This window comes from Leptonychotes weddellii, chromosome 12, assembly GCF_054177405.1.
Source record: "Leptonychotes weddellii isolate Sample4059 chromosome 12, ASM5417740v2, whole genome shotgun sequence".
NCBI classification, from domain to species: domain Eukaryota; kingdom Metazoa; phylum Chordata; class Mammalia; order Carnivora; family Phocidae; genus Leptonychotes; species Leptonychotes weddellii.
Window position 1 is genome coordinate 19,711,065 of NC_138380.1, and position 21,316 is coordinate 19,732,380.

Below are 21,316 nucleotides of genomic sequence, written 5' to 3' on the forward strand. Positions count from 1 at the left end.
GCATTTGGTGAGCAGCTGCGGCGGCCGCCGGCCACTCAGGTGTGAACGAACCACCGCACTGATGAGCTGAGCGCGGGCTGCTCTGATTAAGACCGACGCCACTTGGATCCAACTTCAGAGGACCTTGGAATGCAGGGGAATTTAGGGGTCATCTAGTCCAGCCACCCACACATTCCCAGGGAGGCCTGCAGGAACTAAACCACTTCTGCCCCGGCTGGCAAAGGCAGACGCGCTCGTCCGTGCCAGCCCCCAGATTCTGTTCCATGGACACTCAGACTTTATTCGGTTGCCTGGGTGGGGCCAGAGAGGAGGAAGAGGAGGGCGCAGAAGGGCCAGTTCAGTAGGGGTGATTGAGGGTGTGCTGCATGATGGCGCGAAGCGCCAGCCACGTCTCATGGGCCGTGGGGACGATCTGGGAGGCCGGCAGCAGGAAGCCATAGCGCCCCGTGTCCCGGAGCTCGAAGGTGAAGGAGTACTTGATGCCTTGGCTGTAGCTCCAGTCAATGGTGTTTCCACTGGCTTGGTCTGGGGCGGGAGCAGACGCCAGAGAGCAAAGGTCAATCACTCTTGACACATTAATGTGGACCGGGCCGATGGTCCGAAACCCCGAGCCTCATGCGGGGTTCATGGGAGGCCGCGCCTGCTGAGGGCCCACTGTTGAGCAAGCAGCCTGGCTTCCTCCCAGGAAGCTCCCCCAAAAGGTCTCAGCTCAAGAGGCCCAGAGAGAGGGACCAGCCGTGGTTCTCCTATCAAAGGGGGATGCAAGAACGTTCTGGCAATTGCGAAAGCCCCACTGAAAACCGCCTCCCTCCAACAGCTGCTTTGGTCAAACCTCCAAATATACCAGAGTTACCCACTTGAGTAACCAGGATTTGTCCCCTGGGGCTCTGGTCTGCAGGAGAAAGTGCAAAGGGCCAGAGGCAAAGTAAAAGCCCCTTGGCTATCTTTTTGGAAGAAACTTGGCCCAGATTTGCAGTTAACAGTGGATAACAAGTTGCTTTTGAATTGGGCCGGCGTGCGGGAGGCGGCTGCATATCAGAATGTAATTTGACAACATTGAATGAAGCAGAAAACTTTGATGCAGTTTGAAACCACTTCCAAACCAGGCCTGGAATCCAAAAGCAAGGCCAGCCGTAGCTAAGACTGTGGCCCACTCACCTACTAACACCTGGCACTCTGGGCACGAGGTACGTGAGGGGTGTGTGCAGACCTCCCACCTCTGTCCCTGTCCCCTGCCTCTTGTCAGCCGGCAAACCTGTTGCGTTCCTCAGGGCCCTATGGTATCTGCCCCCACCCCACTAGTCCCCTATGACCCTGTGCACTCTCCCCCCCGGCTGCCGTCACGTGGGGCTCCATGTTGTTTTGCCATTTCCCCAACACGCCAGTCCAGATCACATGGTAGGGCCTTTGTTCTAGAAGGTTCCTCTGCCCAGAAGGCTCTTCCCCAGACGGATAGCCTCTTGGCTCCCTTCCTCATTTTCCTTCAGTACTTGCCCAAATAGCACCAACTCACTGAGGCCTACCCTTCTACCCACCTCCCCAACTTCCATGCCCAGTATCCCTGATTCCATTTACCCTGTTCTAGTTTTTCTTTTCCTCCCTAATTTTCATCACCTAACATACTGTATCATTTACTTATTCATGTTTATCGTCACTCTCCCTGACTAGAATGTATGGTTCCTGATCTTTGCTTATTCCCAACCGTTTCCCAAGCACAGAAGACAAGGCCTGATGCATAGTAGGTGCTTAGCAAACATTTGCTGACTGAATTCTGTTTGGATGTAGCAGTGCTCCTCCCAGCAGCATTGCAGGTACAAGTAAGCTGGGGATAGAGAGGATCTATTCTCTAAGCGAAAGGCATCAGAGGAGGAGTATTTTTTTAAGTTGAATTTCTTGGTCATACAGAAATGCCAGCAGAACCCTCCACCTCCTGCATAAAGCTGGACTTAACCTAAGACAAGGGGACAAAAGTTCTCAGAGGAGCCGATACGTTTTGTCCGAAGGTACCAAAGAAGGCAGAGTTCATGTCAGAAATGGGCCCCGCTGCCCACCGAGGCACGGCCGAGAACTGTTCTCCTCGCCCATGCTCCCAGACCAAGGCACCCCTGGGCACCTCCCCCAGGAGGGACACTACCCCAGGCGGGAAACACCAGCTAAGCTTCCTCCCGGGGCCGCTGCGGAGACCATGCACCCACTTACAAATTGTTTTGATGATGCTGCCATACTGGAACTTGGTCCCATACAGAGAAGAGAGGGCTGTCACAGCAGACTTGGCCACCTGGTCCTGGAGAAAATGCCGAGCGGAACCACCTGTTATGGGCAGCAACAGCAGGCCCCCCAGAACAGCAGGGCCAGTGTAGCCCAATGTCCAGCTGGGAAGTAGCCCAGCAGAGAGCAGGAGTTCAGCGACCCCGTGGTCCTCTAGCCCCACGGGATGTCTGGCTGGCACTTCGGTCACTGCCCTTTGGTCACACTGCAGCTCCAAACTGAGCTTGTGGTACCAGCTCCAAGTCTAGCCCTGCCCCTTGCTCTGTCATGTGACAGGAGTGACTCAACCCGTGTGGGCCTCAGTTTCCCAGGCAGAAATTGAGGCTAGTCTGCCTTGCAGGTCTTCCTAAGCCATCAGGGCTCCGTGGGAGAAAGGGGTGCTAGGCACCGCAGGGCAAGTGGGGGGTGGGCACATACCAGCTCAGCCTGGTCAGGGGCCACCTCTGCTTTATAGCCATAGGGATACAGGAGGAGCTGGGAGTAGCTGTGGATAGAGATGAAGGCCTTGATGTTCCCGTGGTTCTTCACAAAGTCCACGATGGACTTGACCTCCACTTCGGAATTGGCAAACTTGCCGCGGTAAGTCTCCGTGCATGGGTTGCTGCTGGCTCCAGGCACTGTGGGAGAGGAAGAAGGATCGTTGGCAGCGTGGCTTCTACAGCCTCAAGTTCTTCGCATGGAAGGGGGGGTGAGGTGGAATGCAGGAGGGCTCACCCCCACCCTGGGATTAAGGAAAGGCCAAAGGCCTTTTATAACCTGGGGGTCCTGCCTCCCTCCCCAGCCAGGCGTAGGCAACATGGATGGACGTGCCCCAGGAGGGTCTCAAGCAAGACCCATTCTTTTTTTTTTTTTTTTTTAAGATCTTATTTATTTGACAGAGAGAGAGAGAAAGCGCAAGCAGGGGGAGCAGCAGGGGGAGAGGGAGAAGCAGGCTCCCCGCTGAGCAGGGAGCCCGATATGACCTACACGGGGCTTGCTCCCAGGACCCCGGGATCGTGACCCGAGCCAAAGGCAGATGCTTAACCGACTGAGCCACCCAGGCGTCCCCAAGACCCGTTCTTGTAGTGAAGGGACCACAGAGGGAAGGAGCTGAAGTTACCCTCGAAAACCCCTACGCAGATTTCAGACCTTAATTCCATTGCGGGGAGATTTGTTTCTAGACACGGCACAAGAAAACCTCGCTAAGAGCCCCAGGAGACACTGACAGCCCCCCACCCCGCCCTCGCCACTGCGGCAGGAAAGGGGAGGGGGCAACGGGACACAGGAAGGGAAGAAGCCACTCTGGGTTTCCCATCCCTGCTTCCAAATCACACTGGGCCTTACTCCCAAAGCCAGCATCCCAGTTCCGGTTGGGGTCCGCTCCAACACAGGAGGAGCCCTCCGTGAGGGACCGAGTCTTGCGCCACATGCGATTCTGGGGAAGGAATCAGACACTTGTCTGTCACCATGCCGGGCTGGCGTCCAGAGCCCACAGATAGCAGGGTGGGCTGTGAGCGGCCCTAACCAACACGAAGCACCCCATCTGTAACACTGGGGTGGACATAGCAGGGGTCAGACACCACTTTCAACTGGTTGTCAGGAAGGTCTGCAAAGGAGGCTCTTGGTTGAAGGAGAACAGAGGCAACAGTATCTGGCATTTGGCCAGAGGGTCCTACCAGTGGAAATGAAGGCACCAGGTGCCTCCACAACCCCCCACCCCCGCCACACACACTAGATTGGTAGCATGCTGTACCTGCCATAAAAGTAACATAAAGCTAGGAAATAAGGTCCAGGGCAGTGGGTCTCCCCCGGGGACAATACCCAGACATTTGGCAATGTCTGAAGACATTTTTGGCTCTCTCAAGGGAGGGGTTGCTCCTGGCATTTCCTGAGTATTAGGTCAGGATGTTGCTAAACACTCTGCATGCACAGGACAGCCCCCCCCCCCCAAAAAAGAATTCTCTGCCCCAAATGTCAAGAATGCCAAGGATGAGAACCCTGGTCTAGGAACACAGGTCTATTTGCCCCTCCCTTGACTTCTGGGGGTTGAGATTAGGGGTGAGTAGCTCGTGGGGCTCAGAGGCCCAGAGGCCCACCCGGTTTCCTCCGAAGAATGGGAGAAGGCCTGTACCTTGTTGTGGGTGAAGGCAAAACCGTCAGGGTTAGTGACAATCTCCAGGAAGATGTCCATGGAGTCAAGAATGGCAGTGAGCGTGGAGTCCTGGCCATAGTCCTGTGTGATCTGGTGAGAAATTAGGGGACAGACAGGCGGAGGGGGTCAGGCCAGCCGTCCGCCATGCTGAGGCAGTGAGCACCTGCTTCCTCTGCATCACCGCTTCTGGGTGAACGGGGGAGGCCAGGGCTCCTATGGGCCTTGACCACCAGCCCCACCAGGCAAGAGCCCTGCTCACCGCCCCAGGCTTACCCTCTTTGCAAACCAGACCCCGCTGGCCTGGGTGACCCACTCCCGGGAATGGATGCCGGTGTCGATCCAGATGGCAGGACGGCTGTTTCCCCCAGTGCTGAACTGGAAGAGAAGAACAGGGAGATCCAGCTAGCATCCTGTCTTGGCTCCTTGAAGGGGAGCCTACCCCAGCCCAGAGGCCTTCTTCTCCCTGGGTATGTCAGGTTGAGGCTCTGTTTGTGGGGCTATCACTCAGGTGAGGTGGGGGTGGGGGGTGTCTGGACAGGAATCCAGAAGAACGTGGCCTCCAGCCTTCATACCGGTCTTGGGGCAAACGGGCCTCAGCCAGAACTCTGGGCCCTGCCCTCTTCTGCTGCCCATACACAGTTCCCTGTGGGCCATCACAAATAAAACATTTTCTCTGGACTCCACCGACTCTGGAATACTTCCCACAATGTGACACTTGATTGGAAATACCCGGGTCACTTAAAAAGTTAAGAATTGTGGGCGCCTGGGTGGCTCAGTTGGTTAAGCGACTGCCTTCAGCTCGGGTCATGGTCCCGGAGTCCTGGGATCGAGTCCCACGTCGGGCTCCAGGCTCGGCGGGGAGCCTGCTTCTCCCTCTGACCCTCTCTCCTCTCATGCTGTTTCTCTCTGTCTCTCTCTCAAATAAATAAATAAATAAAATCTTTAAAAAAAAAAAAAAGAATTGCGTGTGTACAGGTATGCATACAGCTGGACCAGCGTAGAGATTCTGTCCCTCCCCAGTGTCAGCATGGGGCGCTCACGTCACGGTGTGTTCTCTGCGACCCTGGGCTCACCCGCGAGGCCTGACACACACAGGTGGCTGCCCGTTCTCCCGTACGGGCCGGGTATGTTCTCACGCAGGTGCCCGTTACCTTCAGCACGTAGATGGGACGCCCTTCGTAGCTGTTGCCAATCTGGAGCTTGCTGACGAGCTGCGGGTGCTCAGCCACCAGGATATCCATGAAGCCATAGATCTGAGAAGGGAGAGAAGGGGAGGCTGGCTGGAGTGGCTGCCAGGCACCCGGATGCCTCCAGGGGCAGCTCCATTCGCCCTCCGACTGCAAGCGCTGAGATTCAGGGGAGCCACGACCCCGGCCCCCCCGGGCCGCCAGGAGACACGGCCGGTGCCCCGCACACCCAGGTCGGCCGCATTCTGCCAGCCTGAGGCAGAGCTTAGTGCTTGCGCGGAGTGACCCCAGGGGTCCCTCACCTCCTCCAGGGTGTGGTAGGTGGCGTAGTTAAAGGTGTCCGTGGAGCGGGCCCCGGTCCGGAAGGCGAACATCTGCTCCTGCTCCTCGTCCAGCAGGGCCTGCACATCCTCAATCATGGTCGTGTACCCGATGCCATGGGCCTCCAGGAAGATTTTGACAGCCTGGGTGCCGGGGAAGGGCACTCGGACGTCGATGGGGGAGCCAGGCTGGGCAGGGCCCCGCCAGAAGTCCAGCTGGGGAGGACGAGAACAGGCACTGTCCCCGCGAGCTGCGAAGGGGCCAGCCCGGGAGGGGGTGTTAGGCCAGAGTGTCCCCTACAACTGTGGCTGTGGCATGGCTGTTAGGGGCAGGGGACGAAGGGGAAACCGTGGCCATTGGACAGAGTCCACTGTGGTCAGGGAAATGGCCCAGGAAGCACCGTGGAGGAGCTTCAAGAAAGCAAAGGGGAGAGAGAGCAGTGCCGGAAAGGAGGCCCCCCCTTTGCTCAGATGCTTGAGGGCAGCAAGATTCTGGGACTGGGGGAGGTGGGGGTTAAATCATTTCTTAACAGGGATCAGTCCCCTGGGTCCTTTCTGGGTGGCTGAGGAGAGAGGGCCCACGCCCCAGGTGGCCCCAGGGGAGGGTGGCATCCTGGGGTGGGTCCGGCTAGCCTGAGAGGAACCCTAAGCCTCGGGGAGGACTCCCCACTTCTTCGGACCTGCAGGTGCTCCAGGTCCTCCAGCTCCTTCACCTTCTGTACCTGGGCTTCATCGGTAGCAGAGATTCGGAGCACCTGGTGCCTGGGCAGAGAGGGAGGGGAGATGAAGGGTCTGAGCAACTCTGATTGGCCTTTCACGCTCCCCAGGTGGGAGGAGAGTGGCATGGAGAGGCCCGGAATCCCCAGGCTGGGCCTCTATCCTCTGGCTGAGCAGGAGGAATCATGAGGGGTCTTAGCAAGGGGAGGTCTAGGCTCCTTGGAACCTTCTGGACCCATCTGAGATCCCCATCCCAGTTTAGACTCTATTTCTCTCTCCAAAGCCAGCCAGGCTTCCTCCCACCTCCTCTCCTAAAAACTCCTTCAAGCTTGGATTTCTCCGGGGCTTGGGATGGCCCCTGGTCAGCCTGCCTCCCAGCGTGTACTAGTCTGCGCCTCTCTGGAGTCTTCCCACAAGTCAGCCTGTCTGTCGCCTCCAGATGCTGGCCAGGGGCTGAGTCCTCCTCTCTCCTGCGTGAGCACCCCCTTCTCGCCATCCTCTTACCCCGTAAAGTCCTCTTTGCCAAGCACAGCCCCTAGCAACACACTGAAAATCAGCACCCGCCTCATCCTGCAGCTAATTGGGAACATCAACTGAGGCTGAGAGAAGGTCCTGGGGCCTTTTAAACTCTCCCAGGTCAGAGGTCTTCTGGCCATGCCCCAGGGTCGTCCTCCCCCTTGCACCTGGGCCCCGTCCCACGGGGAGGGAGGACGGGAGTCCTGAGCTCTGACACCTTCTCACCCTCCCTGATAAAGTGGCAGGGAACAGGGCACCTGGGGAGATAAGCCAGGCCTCAAGCCCTTGGCCGTGAAGTGCCCGCCTGAGCCTGAGGGTCGGCTGGGGCCCGAGGCCTTCCAGCTGGGCCCCGGCTCGCTCACAGCCCCAGGTACCTGCCCCTGGGCTTCAGTCCTGTTTGCTGACCAGGCAGTGGACTCCGGAGCGGCCACGCCAACTGGAGCCTCAAGTCAGCTAGGACTCTCCGCCCCCATCCCGCTCCTGCACCTGCTGGCTCGGTCCAGGGCTGCCCCTCCCCGGTGCCAGGCACATCCCCCTCTTGGGTACAGCCCCACTCCTCCCGGCCTCAGTGGCCTCGTGGGAGTCAGACCACAGCAGCAGCAGCTGGGGCAGGAACCCGACTCCCGCCAGTGTTTCCCCCCACCCCCGCCGCTATGGGGCTCAGGATCAGGGCTGCCCTTGATGGGAACTATAACCAGATGTCATTGGAGTAGAAAGCATGGTGGTGGGAACCAGGGCCAGACCCCTGTTGGAACTGCACAGTGTCCAGGAGAAAGTGGAACTCGCAAGGGGGAATTCACTCTGGCTCTGGATGCTGATCTCACTGCAGAAACATCTCACACAAATCCGCCCTAATCCACAGGGGCCCCCAGGGGCTACCCAGCACCATCTGGGGGCCCTGCTCTATGTCAGGGCCTCAGACTTGGACACTGACAACAGCCAAGGTGGCCCTTTCTGGTTTCCATCTGTTCCCTCTGCCTCCCTATCCCACCCCCTACCTGGGCGACCCTCCTATGCCAGGACAGAGGGATCCCATTCTATTGACCCCCCACTCTCTCCTGAGCTTAGCTCTGAGAAGACGATAGAACATTGAAACCATCCTCAACAGATACGGGGTCTCCATGAAGACTGTTTCTTTCCTCTCCAGCAGCCTTGCCTGATGTCCAGGCCCCAGATAAGACCCACTTCCTCCCTGAAGCTTCCTCTGGCTTCTTTCTCAAGTATCTGCCCCGTCTCTCCTCAAAGGAGGAAAGCAGGGAGGAGAGGAGTTTGGGCAGGAGAAGCGCAGACAGGAGCCGTTCTGAGAACATTTCGGCCAGGCTGACACAAAATCTTTGAGCCAGTGCTGCAAGTCAGGGGAGTCCTGCATCCCCCAGAAACACCAGTCCCTGGCTGGGGGCAGCCTGTGGGAAGTGTGGCCTCATCACAACAATTCAGGTCCCCACTGACTTGTCCCTGATCTCAGAGAGCCCACGGTCTCATGCAGAAGACGGAAGTAACCAACCAACGTTTCGGTTCTCCAACAGGTCTTACAAGAAGCCGTCACCAGGACAGGATGAGATGATCAAAGGACTTGCTGGGGATGCATTCCTCACTGCGGGATACCTGAGTGTGGCGTTTTCTCTGCTGTGCATGAGAAGTGGATTCCAGGGAAGACTTTACCAAGAAGGCGACATTTGACCTGAGTCTTAATGATGGGATTTTACTAGGCACAGAAAGAAATGGGTTCATTACACTAGGCAGTGCTTGAACACAAACTCACATTTACTCCTCCTTAATATGTGTCTCCCCAGAGAGACTATAAATTTCCTCAGACCAGGAACTGTTTCTTAGCCGTCCCTCATATTCTCCCTCAACTCTTAGGGCCCTGCAGTGTTCTCGAGCTCTCAAATCTGTCCCCCAGCAAGAAAAAAGGTTTTGTAGAGCCTTTCTTCAGTTTGCATTATGAAAACAATATTTCTTTTTGTATTTCTAAATCCAAAGCTGTCTTATAAGTTTGACTCTGTTTCACACATACTACACATGTTGGGGGGTGTTAGCTAATTCTTAGGCCTTCTGTGAATTCCTTCCAGAAAAGCCCACTGGAGGAAGGGGGATGGGGGGGGGGACAGCCCCACCAAGTGGGCCTCTTGAAGCCTCCAGCCAGCAACCTAAGGTGATCAAGAGTCATGTAATCTATTTTCTTGCAAGGCTGGGAAAGATTAATTAATGCTGCAAGCTAAAATTAGGGCCAGCACTGTCAGGAAGCTGAGAACACAATGGGAGAGGACTTCGGGTCTCAGGTGGAGGCTAGGCCTAATTCCCTGGGTCCCTCCAAAGCACCTCAGGAAGCTGAAAATTGCCTCTTGGTAAAGACCAATTTGCTAGAATGGAACCTGGAGCAGAAGGCCACAGTGTTGCCTTTCCACGGGGGCTTCTTTCACATTGGTCCAAAGCAAGGGCAAAGATGAAGGCCTTTAAGCAGAAAACTGGGGGTGTATGCAGAGCATCAAGACCCCTATTAGCATGAGAAAGAAGCTACCAGCCTGGCATCCAGATTCAAGGAAAGGTCACAGGCCAGAGGCCTGAATGTAAACAGAGGAAGGCCTGCTGTAGCCACATGGAGTAGAGTCCAGTGTCCCTCCCTTCTTCCTCGCTGAACAAACCAAGATTCCATGCAGGTATCACCCCTCAGGAAAGTCACCCCATCCCCAGCACAGGGATAAATTCTAAGATTGGCTTAAGACAACTGAGGAATCCCACTGTCTTTTACAAGTGATTGATTTAGGGGTAGGCATTTGACCCAGTTTGGCCAATAAGAAGTAAAGGGAAGCCAGCAAGGAAGCTTCTAGAAAATGTTTTTCCACTCTTGAGAAGGAGACACCCTTCCCTGGATATTGTCAAGTCTGTTGCCCCACCTTTGGACTAAACAATATCAAAGAATATACATTTCCTTTTTATTAACTGTAAAAAGCACTGAGGCTGTAAAAAGCATTCTAAGTGATGCACCTACTATTTTATTATGTTTTTAAAGATTTTATTTATTTATTTGAGAGAGAGAAAGCTCGCGCAAGTGGCACGGGAAGAACAAAGGGAGAGGGACAAGCAGACTCTGCACCGAGCATAGAGCCCGATGTGAGGCTCCATCCCACAACCCCGAGATCATGATCTGAGCCAAAATCAAGAGTCAGACTCCCAACCAACTGAGCCATCATAGCGCCCCTTTACTGAGCTTTTAAAGTGCTCGTGTTGTCAGAGGACAATACAATTTTAGCCTAGGAGAGACTTTATGTGAAATGGAAAAGTGCATCCTTCCCCCTCTGGGCAGACATAGTCCCTCATCCTCTCAGCAGAATGCTTTTGTGCAGTGTACACACTGGACAACTATTCATGGCAACCCTGTTGCCAGAGAGTGCCCAAGCGTGGTAAACAGAAGCTCTAAGACAATGCTTAAAGATCCCCAAACTAAAACGTAGAAAATGGTTTGTTAAAAAGACAGGAGAATCAGTCCATGTCCATATTAGGGATCAAAGGACGACTGTGGACAAGGGATATCCTTGCAAATAGCACAAACAGGCACAGTCAAAATGGCCGAATGCAGTAGCTGGATGAGATTTCAGCTGTCTTGCTTTGGCAAGTGTTTAAGGCTGTAGGGGATACAGTTGTGTGCATGGGAAGAGAAGTCTATGAGAACCTGAGGCAGCTAAGTGGTGGACTGTAATGGACATCTCTCATTTTCCCTGCCCAGCATCCTCCTCCTTCTGGTAACAGCACCTCTGTCTTCCCCTAGGGACCACCCTTCCCAGCTCTGAGGCCAGGCGATTCAGGTGGGTCTAGCCACCCCACCCTCACCACAGCTCTAGAGATGAGCCAACTAATTCCATTTTCTCCCCCTCCAGCTTCATCAAGTTGGCTTTCTGTCACACATGCCTGAAGAAAGTACACAGCTAACACAGACATTCTCTAACTTCAGAAGAGAGCAAAACGGGAGAGGGAATGTCGTCCAAAAGTAGATTGCCACAAACCCATTATTTAACTCGGGGAGGTCACCGCACATCCCTGAGCCTCAGTTTCCTTATCTATGGAATGAGGGAGTAGGACAGAAGGATCTCTGGGGTCCCTTCCAGCTGTACCACTTTATGATTCTAAGACATTTATATTTTTTACCCCCCAAAAAATCACAGCCTGGTGACAGGTCTGGGCAGAGTACAGAGAGCCTTCCCAGGTTTGTGGGCAGATCGGAGTAGAGCCAGAGGGGCCCTGGGACTTGCGATGGGTGAGTGTTCCCAGGACAGTGCGGGTCGAGAGGGCCACCGCCTGCTGACGCTGTGGTGGGAGGTTGCAGGCCGTGGGGGCTTCGTGGAAGGCTGGGGGGAGGAGGCTCTGAAAGCAGCCTCCTTGAGCTTTGCTTTCATAACTGAGTGCCCAGTAGAAGCTATTTGTTTGTTTCCCTGGAAGCTGCAGAATTATCACTTTAAAGTGGCTGGTGGTGCCTGTGTCCAGAAAGGAGGCAGAATTTGTAACCTGAAGAGAGAGACACTCCAGTGGGTCTTTAGGAAATGTCAAGTCAGAGCCCAAATCCCAGAACAGAGACGGAAGAGAGAAGATCTAAGCAGGAATGTCCCATAATGTAAAAGAGGAAATGGGGGAGGGGAGAAGCAACGTGGGAACAGGCAGAGGGCCAGGGAGAGTGAAGGCGTAGGGAGGGGTTGTCCCACAAAGGGCCACGAACCAACTCCAAAGCCAGCGTCCGGTCCAAGTGTTTTACTTTCTACATTGTATTTCCCAAGTACAATTTTGTGAAATGTTCCCGTGTGGTCTTAGCTAGGCTTTGGGGGAATTGAGGGAGGTGGATGGCGGGGCAGGAGTGTGGATGGGGAGCCACAGAGCTTGGTGAAGCTGGTTAGGAGACGGCAAGAGACCAACTGCAGGCCCCGGGGCCAGAGGCAAACGAGGGGCAAGCCAAAAGAACGGATTTGCAGACATGTTATCATTCCCGAGGATGGTCCCAAATACTTGCGGAAGGAGAACATTGGAAGGCCGAACAGGTTAAAGTTGTCCTTCAGGACACCCCCATCCCCAGAAGAACATGGCTTGCCCCCCCTTCCCCCCTCCAAACTCGAGATGTGGTGTGACTTCACCAGGGTGTGAGGCCCTGGCAGGCCGGCGATCACTGGATTCCCTCAGCCTGTGGTAAGGGGCTGTCTGGGCCATCTTATTTTTCGGAAGAAGCTTTTTTAAATTTAATTTTGTGTTTTTGGTAAAGTCATTTTCTCTCTGGGCCTGTCTGGGGCGGTCAGAGGGGAGATGGAGGAGGGCGGGAGTGGGGGTGGAGGCAGCTAACGTCTCCTCCCTGGCCTCCCTGGCCTCCCTGGCCCCCGGCCACTTGCCCATCACTCGCAGCCTCTGCCGCCTGCCTGCCCTCACACAGGACTCTTTCAGGTTCCAAACTGCCTGCCTGGTTTGTTTTTTTAAGAAAGCAATAACCGCAACACATTCACTGTGGCTCTTTATAGCTTTCCATATGTATAATCACTCTTTCTCTCTTCAGTTTTTCCAATGTTTTTTTCTTTTAAATAAATGCTCATAAATTTTACTGGTGAAAGGATGAAAAAACATACCTAAAAAGAGCAGTTTGTTGGAAGGGGAAAGGAGAAAAAAAAAAAAAAAAACCAAGCAGAATGTAGAAAAACTGAACTCCTATTTAGCATTATATACCTAAGAAATGAAAAACAAAAAAAAAGTTCAGATTTTACAAAAAAGATACTTTCTGTAGTATCTCTAAAACTTGCATGTTTAAGTCTTGAGCTTTTACTTGATACACTTAAACCCCTCCAGCCATCACCTTCCTGGGCTTGCTGAGGAGACCCTTCAGTCAGAGGAGGAAGACCCCTGGCTTTAGTCTTCTCTCAGCCGTTAGGTTCATGTAGGGCCACACAGAAGTTCAATGATCCAGAGACCCCCGGTCTTTATAACTTTAAGAGGAGGGGGTTGGACCAGAAGCTTTTAAAGGACCCTGGAAAGTTCTCTGGCTTGATGGTTAAGTCAGCCAATTTTACTAGAACAAAGAAACTGATTCAGAGACCCCTTCAGATCTTCTCTCCCTTCAGAGAAGCTTCAGGAGACAGCCGGCTGTCTTTCCAATACCCATTCTCCCCATTCTCCTTACCAACCGAACTCTAATTTATTTGGGGCAGCAACATGCTCAGCTATAAGGTGATTTTCCAGCTTCCCTTGCAGCTGAGCATGACTGCCTGACACAACCCCAGCCGACAGAGTGTAAGCTGAAGTCCCCGGATGGGCCAGCCAGCTGCGGGCTCACCCCTGCCCTTCCTGCCTGGAACTCAGTCACATGATGGGGTGTAGCAATGATGGCAGAGTAGGAAACAGGCCAGGCCAGGGGGGCCTGGGTCCCAGGTGCCTCAAGGAGTCACGTTCAGTCAGGTGGGCTGCTCTGCCCACCTCAGGCAACTTAGTACATGAAGAAAATAAAACCCCGATCTGATTAAGCCTCAGTAGGGTGGGTTTCCGTCACCTGATACTAAACCTAAGTACTGATCTGTATGAGGCCGAGGAGGAGAAACACTCTTTCCACAAATACTGAGTATCTACTGTGCACCTGACAGGAGCTGAGTGAGGCTGAAGAACCCAAACATGGTCCCTACCCTCACAGAGCAGCCAAACTAGTGGCAGAAACAAAACAACAAAGAAGTCAATTAATTATCATTGTAATCACGGAAATACATAAGACCTTGGAAAAGAGGATAATAGATCCACTTCTAATGGGTGGTTCTAGAAGGACTGGTGAGGAATTTATATTGAAGGGAAAAATTTAAGGAGTGGGCCATTTGGAGGAAGAGTGAGAGGAGAGAATGTTCCAGAAAGAAGGAGCATCTTGTGCAAATGCTTCCAGTTGGGAAGGAACTGAGAGGAGGCTGGTGAGGTTGGGGCTGATGAGCAAGGTGTTCAGGCAAAGTGGGAGAGGTCCCCAGGGCCAGCCATGTAGCATCTTGGGTGGGGCAGGGGGGTGGTTAACTCACTGAAGGATTTTAAAGAGAAAGGTGCCTTTCAAGAAGACCCCCTTCTGTAAAGCAGTTTCAGCTCCAACTTTCATGAGTCTATTGGCTGTACACGGGTCTTACCAACATGGCTATGAGAACAAGTTCCTGGCCCTTGGTCCTAAGGGGCTCTGGGCACGACTCAGGGCACGACTGCCACCCAGTTAGCTGGGTGCCCCTTAGCTACTACCCTGAGTCTGAGCTTCTTCATCTGAAAATCCAGACAGTAAGAGTCCTACTTCTTAGAGCTGTGAGGAGGCAATGTGTTGCATCCTGTAATGCACTTGGAACCATGCCTGGCTAGGTGCTAGAAAAGCTTATTATTTTCACTGTTGTTACTGAGAAACCCCTCAGGGTCCAGATACTCCTGCCTCGAGGGCAACGCCTCTCCAGCGTGGCATGAGCATCACCTGGGTCCCATCCCCAGAGATTTGGGTTCAGTGGGTCTGGGGTGGCCTGAGAATTTGTATTTCCAGACTTTGTGTTGATGCCTGTGGTCTCCAGACCACACTGCTTTAGGTGAGGGCCACGGCAGCCCCTTGGGAACATCTTGGAGAAGGATGACCAGCCTCCCGCTGTTGTAACCACCTTCAGCTCTAACGGATAATGGCAGAGGGTGGAGATGCTGAGCCCCAACTTCCCCAGGAAGACTCAAATGTGTTCTTCTGGGAGGCAGGAGAGCAGGTGGTTCTCAGCCTTTAGGGGACCTCACAACTCCTGGGGCAGACGGTAAAAATACAGATTCAGGGGGTACACCCCAATGGAACACAACTACCTTCACATTAAACAACTCCCCATGGACTCTGCTACAGGTGTGGTCACACGTCACACTTGGACAAATGGCGACATGGTAGTTTGGGGAGTTAGACACACCCAAGTTCAAATCTCCCTCAACCACTTCCCATCCATGTGGCCTCGTGTGGCCTTTAAAACCTCTCCAAATCATGATCGTGCTTTCCTCGTCTGAAATACAAGCTTATTAATAATGGTAGTATCCGCCCCAAGAGGATGAAATGAAAATATTTGCGCAGAGGGTACAAAAGTTATAATCACAGACTCCAGTGTGCAAGGTATAACTTGCTTTATTTGTCTATAGCTTATGCTAATTCAGCCCGTGGCCTCATATTTCCACTAATAGCAGAAGACGTTAGCTTGGAAATTCTAGCTCGCTCAAATCACTTCCAGCTTAAAAAAAATTTCCGCCTCTCTTGAGGAACTGCGGCCCCAGTGGGGATGCTCTCCTCCCCCGCTGTTGGCTCTTCCCCTGGAGATGATCTGGGTTCTTCAGGTGTTCTTTACCCTGACTTCCTCAGGCCTCCTCATGGCACAGCTGCTCCTGCGCACAGACAGCCCCTGGCCACGGTGCCTCCGTGGCCCCCGGGCTTAGTCTTCTTGCCTCTACCCCAGGCCTCCTCCCCATTTCTTTTTTCAGAGCTCCCAGTAGCTGCACTGCTCAGGTGAACGCGGCCATATGGGTACACCCATGGATACGTTTTAATCAGCTTTCTAGACCCCTTGCTCAGCCCTTGTTCATCTGCTGCTCAGTTGCCATGTTGGACATGGGCCTCGCCTAGAGTTTTGATCCCCGCTGATACCCACCTCCCACTGATTCAGCCTCTGTCTTCTTTTACAGGGTGCGTAGAAAGGGGGACTTGTTCTCATTTCCCCCTGCTTTCTTCCATATCTGTGATTTATAGTAAAACCCCATGCTCTGTGTCCCGCAGGGGCCAAATCACGGGTCCCACCACCCTTTTCTTTTGTGACAAAAACAACAAAAGTCTGGCCCTTGCCAGTGGAAGTCTTGTTTTCTGCCTCAGAATTACACAGACCCTTTCAGCTCTTCAGTGGCCTGCTTGCTTCTTCAGAGGACCTGCCTTCCCCTGGGGGCAGGACAGAGAGACCCATTATCCCTGCTCCCCAGTGGTGGAGGAAGGCAAAGCTGTAAGGAAGCCTCAGGATGGGGTGGGGGCACCTCATTTGTATCTCAAAATATCGTCCCTTTCTCTCCCTTAGATAAAGTGCTTGCTTAGCAAATGCCCGGCCCGGACTCACTGCTCAGTGCCTGACAAGCATGGTGACCATGGGTGAAGAGAAGGGGGAAAGAGGATTTCCTCTCCCTGGGTGGGTGGTGCTTTGCTGTGCCGGCTCTGACTGGCTTGTGACCCTGCTCCCCAGACCAGGGGAGACTGTGAGGGTGTTCACCTTCCTTTAGAGGGCGAATGGGATCCTCCAAGCCGCGGCCTCTGAGATGTGGCCCTCCCCGCTACACAGCATGGGAATGACGCAGGCAGAGAAGGAAGCTGCCTGTCCGTACCCACCTCTCCCTCGGGCTGCTGGAGATGCCACCACTGGGGCCCACTCCTTCTGATCAGACATTGTGCCTTCCGGATCATCTCAGAATGTAAACACCAAGGGGACAATGTGTATCCAGTAGCTCCCAGAGAGCGAGTTATCTGCTCTGGGCCTGGAGAACGCTGCAAGAGGACGAAATACAAGGGCCGCTAGCCCCCTGATCCTCCTGAATTCCTGAGGACTGAAGAGGCATTTCAAGCCGCCCCTGTCCCCTCCGTGCTGAGCCCAAAGCACCAGAGGCCACCAAGCCTGTTCAAACGTGTTATTTATTTCCTAAGGGGTCAGGGGAAGGGTGTGGGGAGGACGATGTATCACTTGGGTTTCAGGAGGAGCCCAGGCCTTGGGGAAGGGAATGAATGCTCCTGCTCTGCCCTGATGGTGTTGCTAGTAGGGGTGATTGAGGGTGTGCTGCATGATGGCGCGAAGCGCCAGCCACGTCTCATGGGCCGTGGGGACGATCTGGGAGGCCGGCAGCAGGAAGCCATAGCGCCCCGTGTCCCGGAGCTCGAAGGTGAAGGAGTACTTGATGCCACTGTCATAGGCCCAGTCGACAGTGATCCCGCTGGCCACATCTGGATATAAAAGGGCAAAGAAATGCCCCCAGAAGAAAGAACAGGGTGTGGTCCTAAGGTGCAGAAGTATCCTGAGTGGAAAGTGGGCCCTGGGGGCCAAACCCCAACTCACCCCAGACAACACCACGCCTTCTGACCCCAGCGTCAACCTGGGCCACACCCTGCCCCCCCCCCATTCTCTGCCCCAGCAAAAAAAAAGCTCCTTGAGGCCACCAAGGAGCGTTCCTTCAAGAAGGATCTTCTCCTTCAAGGAACACCACAGTAAGCCAGACATTGGGAACCAGGCATTAATTAATGCTGCAAAGAAAGAGTTGCCTGTTTCTGGGGACCACCACTCACCCCTCTATTCAGATGTGGACGGCAGCTCTGACCCCGCTCAGTTAGATCTACGGCACTGCCCTGTGGCCAACCAGCCCTGCCAGTCAGCAAACAGCCTGCACCTGCCCAACCCCAGGTGGATGTGGGGCCTAGAGCAGCACCCGGGGAAGGCTCACTCACAGAGGGTGCTGCTGATGCTGCCACAAATGTACTCGATCCCGTGGACCTCATACAGGGCCTGCGCTGCGTCCTTGGCAAGACTGTACTGAGAGATTGCATCCAGAGGGTGAGAGGCTGGGGCTCCCCACGCTCCCACACCCTCATCAGCCGCTGAGAAACCCAGAAGTTGAATGTGCAGATGGCTCTCACGAGAAGGGAGCACAGCCCCTCTGGCTTTGAACTTGACCACATGTGAGAACAACAAGCTCTCCCCCTCCTCCCCACCATGGGGTCAACTGGTCCAGACCCTTGTTTCAGAGTGAGGGCCTGAACCTCTGGCGGTCTGCCTGATGCCTCCCCCAAGCCCCAAGCAGCCAATCTCACCAACTCCTTCTGGTTTGGAACCGGCTCCAGTGAGTGGCCATAAGGGTACATGAGCATCTGAGAGTAGCTGTGAATGGAGATCAGAGCCTTGATGTTCCCATGGGCAGTGATGAAGTCCACAATGGCCGCCACCTCTGGCTCCGACTGAGGGGAGGGCCCACGATAAGTCTCTGAGCAGGGGTTGTCATTAGAACCATTTCCTGGAAGAAAAATAAAACCATCCAGAGGGTTCGAATTCCCAGGTTTGGGAAAGACACTTAACGCTCACAAAATATCCAGGTATTCCTCTACATCTCCCAGCCTCCTTTGCAGTTTGTTTGGGGTCATGTGACTACTTCTGACCAATGAGAATGTGAGCAGTAATGATGGGTCACTTCTAGTTTGAGGCTGTTAAGAGCAGGCATGACTTCTCCACAGTCTCTTCTGTCTATGTGGTTGGGAGCAAAAAACTCTAGATGGAGGAAGCATTCTGGATCCCTCTGTCACAGTTGGGAGAAAGCTGCCAAGGAGAGTCACCTACCCACGTTGGACTTCGTGTGCCTGAAAAATAAACTTTTACTGTGTTCAGCCACTGAGATTTGGATGGCATTTATCACTGCTGCACACCCTAGTCTAATACATCAGAGGAGTGCATTCACACCATGACTCAGCAACTCTGTGGGCCTTCTAGAGAGCTCCCTTGGCTTGTCCTTTGCTTAAGTCCTGACCAAGGACTTAGAAAAGTGGGACTGCCTTCAGAGGAAACCCTAGGTCTCCAACCCTGGCTTCCCCGACAAGCGGCGATCCCTTTGAGCTGACCCCTCTCTGCCAACTGTCCACTGCCATGCCGAAGGCTTAGGTCAGTTGAGTGCTCAGACTGAGTATCTGCTCAAGCTTTGCCACAACCGTGGCCCCAGAAGCAACATGGACTTGGGGCCAGGAAAAGAGAATAGAGCCCCATAGCTGCCTGAGACTGGTCTGGGAGCCACAGATGTAAAGAGCCTTTGACAATTCTTCTTGGGGACCTCAGTTAGGGGAGAGGAGCTGAACTTCTATTTTGTTCACAAATTTAATTGGTTCCCATCTCCTAGATTCTTTGCTCTCCATCTCTTTCCTTCCTCTTACCCTCTTCTTGTGTCTTCTTCCCTTCCCCAAGGGCCATGTCATGGAGGGCTGGGCTGTGGGCTGGTCAAGATTTGTGGGTTAGGAACACATTTGGAAAGAGCCATCCCAGTTCCTCCTCTCATTCCTCCCTGAAATGACTGCATACAAGCCTGAGGCCAAGGTCAGGGGTCATCCCAACTTCTGAAGCCTCCTGAGGATGCCAGAGTGCTCCCCTAGACCCTCAGGGCAGTGCGCTGGCTGGAGGGCTGGGGGGCTGGCCCAGGGACTGGTTGAGATGCTGTGCTAGGCTTGGAGCAAACCAGTGCTCTCCGGGGAGTGCAGGTGAGGGCAGCATGAGTGGGAGGGATGGTCTACAGATGACTCATTATGCAGCAATTAAATTAAGGCAATGATAAAACCATCAACAAAATCTTCCCGCCTGAGTCACCAACCCAGGCACACACTATTTCTGTCCGCAGGCAGGCCCAGAGGCGGTTCTGTCACCGGGGAGTGCGTCCCCCCTTGGTCTGCTGGGTCCCGCCTGGGGTAGGGACCAGGGCTAGAAGGGGATGTGTCTGCAGGAAGCGAGGGTGAGGAGCAGCCCCACAGGCTGGACAGTGGCCCTGTTTGTTGTGTCTGCCGGGAGCTTCTGCACCTGCTCCACTTGATGAATGACAAACAGCAACAGATGAGCAGAGCGGGGGAGGCTGAGAGCTTTGTCTGCGTTTGCAGCCCACGCAGGGAAAGCGGTTCCCCTGCCAACGACCAGGTGGCTTTGCCCAAATATGGAGAAACACTTCAGACCATTAGTTCTGGTTTGAGCTAAGCAGCATAAACTAATCTTCCCCGGACCAAATGGGAATTAGCTGCCTGCCTCTCTCTGACGTTCACAGGCCAAGTCCGCTGAGCCTGCCTGTGTCACAAGCACCTGCGAATGGATTCATTAGCTATTTATTTTTCCTTCTCTGAAACTGTAATTTGTAGCAAAGGGAAATCTCTGGAAGGACATGGTAAATTATTAAAAGCAGTAATCTTTGGGTAGTGGGATTATGGGAGTTTTTTGTCCCCTCTGGGCTTTTTTTTTTCCCATACATTTTTTTTATATTGTGTATATACTGATTCCTCCCCCCTCCTGCCCCCTGTGGAGAAACACACAAAAGTTATTTTCCTTAAGAGATGATTTGTCTTTCTGCTAGCCAGCTTATCTTGGGGTCCGTGGGCACTCGCTTCAGCCGGTTCCGAGGGGCCCACATGGATGCCCACTCGGGGCAAGTGTCTGGTCATTTGGAGGTGAAAACACCCATTTTTACACGGTTGTGTTCCCTTACACAAGCAGCTACACACACAGCACCAGATTCTCAGACAACCCCCCCCCACACACACACCACGGGCTGAGAGCCTTGCTCTGGATGCTTCAGATGCTGATTTTTTCTTTTTTTCTTTTTTTTTTTTTTAAGATTTTATTTATTTATTCATGAGAGACAGAGAGAGAGAGAGAGGCAGAGGGAGAAGCAGGCTCCCAAGGAGCAGGGAGCCCGATGTGGGACTCGATCCCAGGACCCTGGGATCATGACCTGAGCCGAAGGCAGACGCTTAACCATCTGAGCCACCCAGGCGCCCAGATGCTGATTTTTTCAATGAGAACCAACTGAAAGAAGCCAGATTTTCAAAGTGATGGGAAGATCTAGAATGTTCTATCTCATTGGTTTGGCCTCCCATCTGTGGATCTGCTTTTCAATAGCAATGACACTGTCTCCTTGGAGCCAAACTCCGACCCCCCACCCCACCCCAGTATAGTGGGTGCCACATCTGGAGCCTGAAGGCTGGGCCCATGCAACCTGTCCTGGCTAGACCTAGCATCCCACCCAACAAATTGCTGCATTCCCAGGATCCACATAATGGTCTCTAGGTTTTCTGGAGGCCTCAGTTTCCCCATCTAGTCCCTATTCTCCTGGTATGGTAAGGGAAATAATCCGGAATAACACCAAGGAACTTGGGAGGAAGCTGCCCACCTCTGCCTAGAACAATATGACCCTGCAGACATGCACCAGCCCATCAGCCCAGGATTACAAAGCAACTAAGTCAAAAAATAAAAACCAGGCTCAAGTCAGAGTTGATGATAAGAAAGTGGCTTATTCTATATTAAAACTATTGTTCTGGCCTTCCCAAAGGGCAAATTTCAGGTCCTGGCTCTCAGGAAATGAGTTTGGAGGCATTTTCTTTTGGTGGGCTCCCTACAAGGGCTAGAGCGATTTGGGGGGGGGGGGGGAGG

The 21,316-nt window shown here is 53.7% G+C and overlaps 2 protein-coding genes across 3 annotated transcripts in view; both read right to left on the reverse strand.

Moving 5' to 3' along the window:
- Positions 1-254: 254 nt before the first annotated feature.
- CPA1 (carboxypeptidase A1) lies at positions 255-7,686 on the reverse strand. The gene is made up of 10 exons (XM_081800089.1): positions 7,128-7,686; positions 6,587-6,668; positions 5,889-6,122; positions 5,551-5,652; positions 4,673-4,774; positions 4,379-4,489; positions 3,592-3,682; positions 2,686-2,885; positions 2,200-2,284; positions 255-525 (listed from the first exon to the last, which is right to left on the reverse strand). The coding sequence occupies exons 1-10, from the start codon at positions 7,277-7,279 to the stop codon at positions 338-340; spliced, it is 1,347 nt and encodes a 448-aa protein (XP_081656215.1). The 5' UTR covers positions 7,280-7,686; the 3' UTR covers positions 255-337.
- A 5,390-nt stretch (positions 7,687-13,076) lies between these two features.
- CPA5 (carboxypeptidase A5) overlaps positions 13,077-21,316 on the reverse strand; it is a 25,068-nt gene continuing 16,828 nt past the window's right edge. Inside the window, exons 9-11 of one of the 2 annotated variants that reach the window (XM_081800081.1) lie at positions 17,962-18,161; positions 17,599-17,683; positions 13,078-17,100 (exon numbers count right to left, since the gene is read on the reverse strand). In XM_081800081.1, the coding sequence (XP_081656207.1) occupies positions 16,913-17,100; positions 17,599-17,683; positions 17,962-18,161 (473 nt within the window). In that variant the 3' untranslated portion in view covers positions 13,078-16,912. Of the gene's footprint in view, positions 17,101-17,598; positions 17,684-17,961; positions 18,162-21,316 lie in introns of both variants that reach the window. The other variant, XM_081800082.1, reaches the window with a different exon arrangement.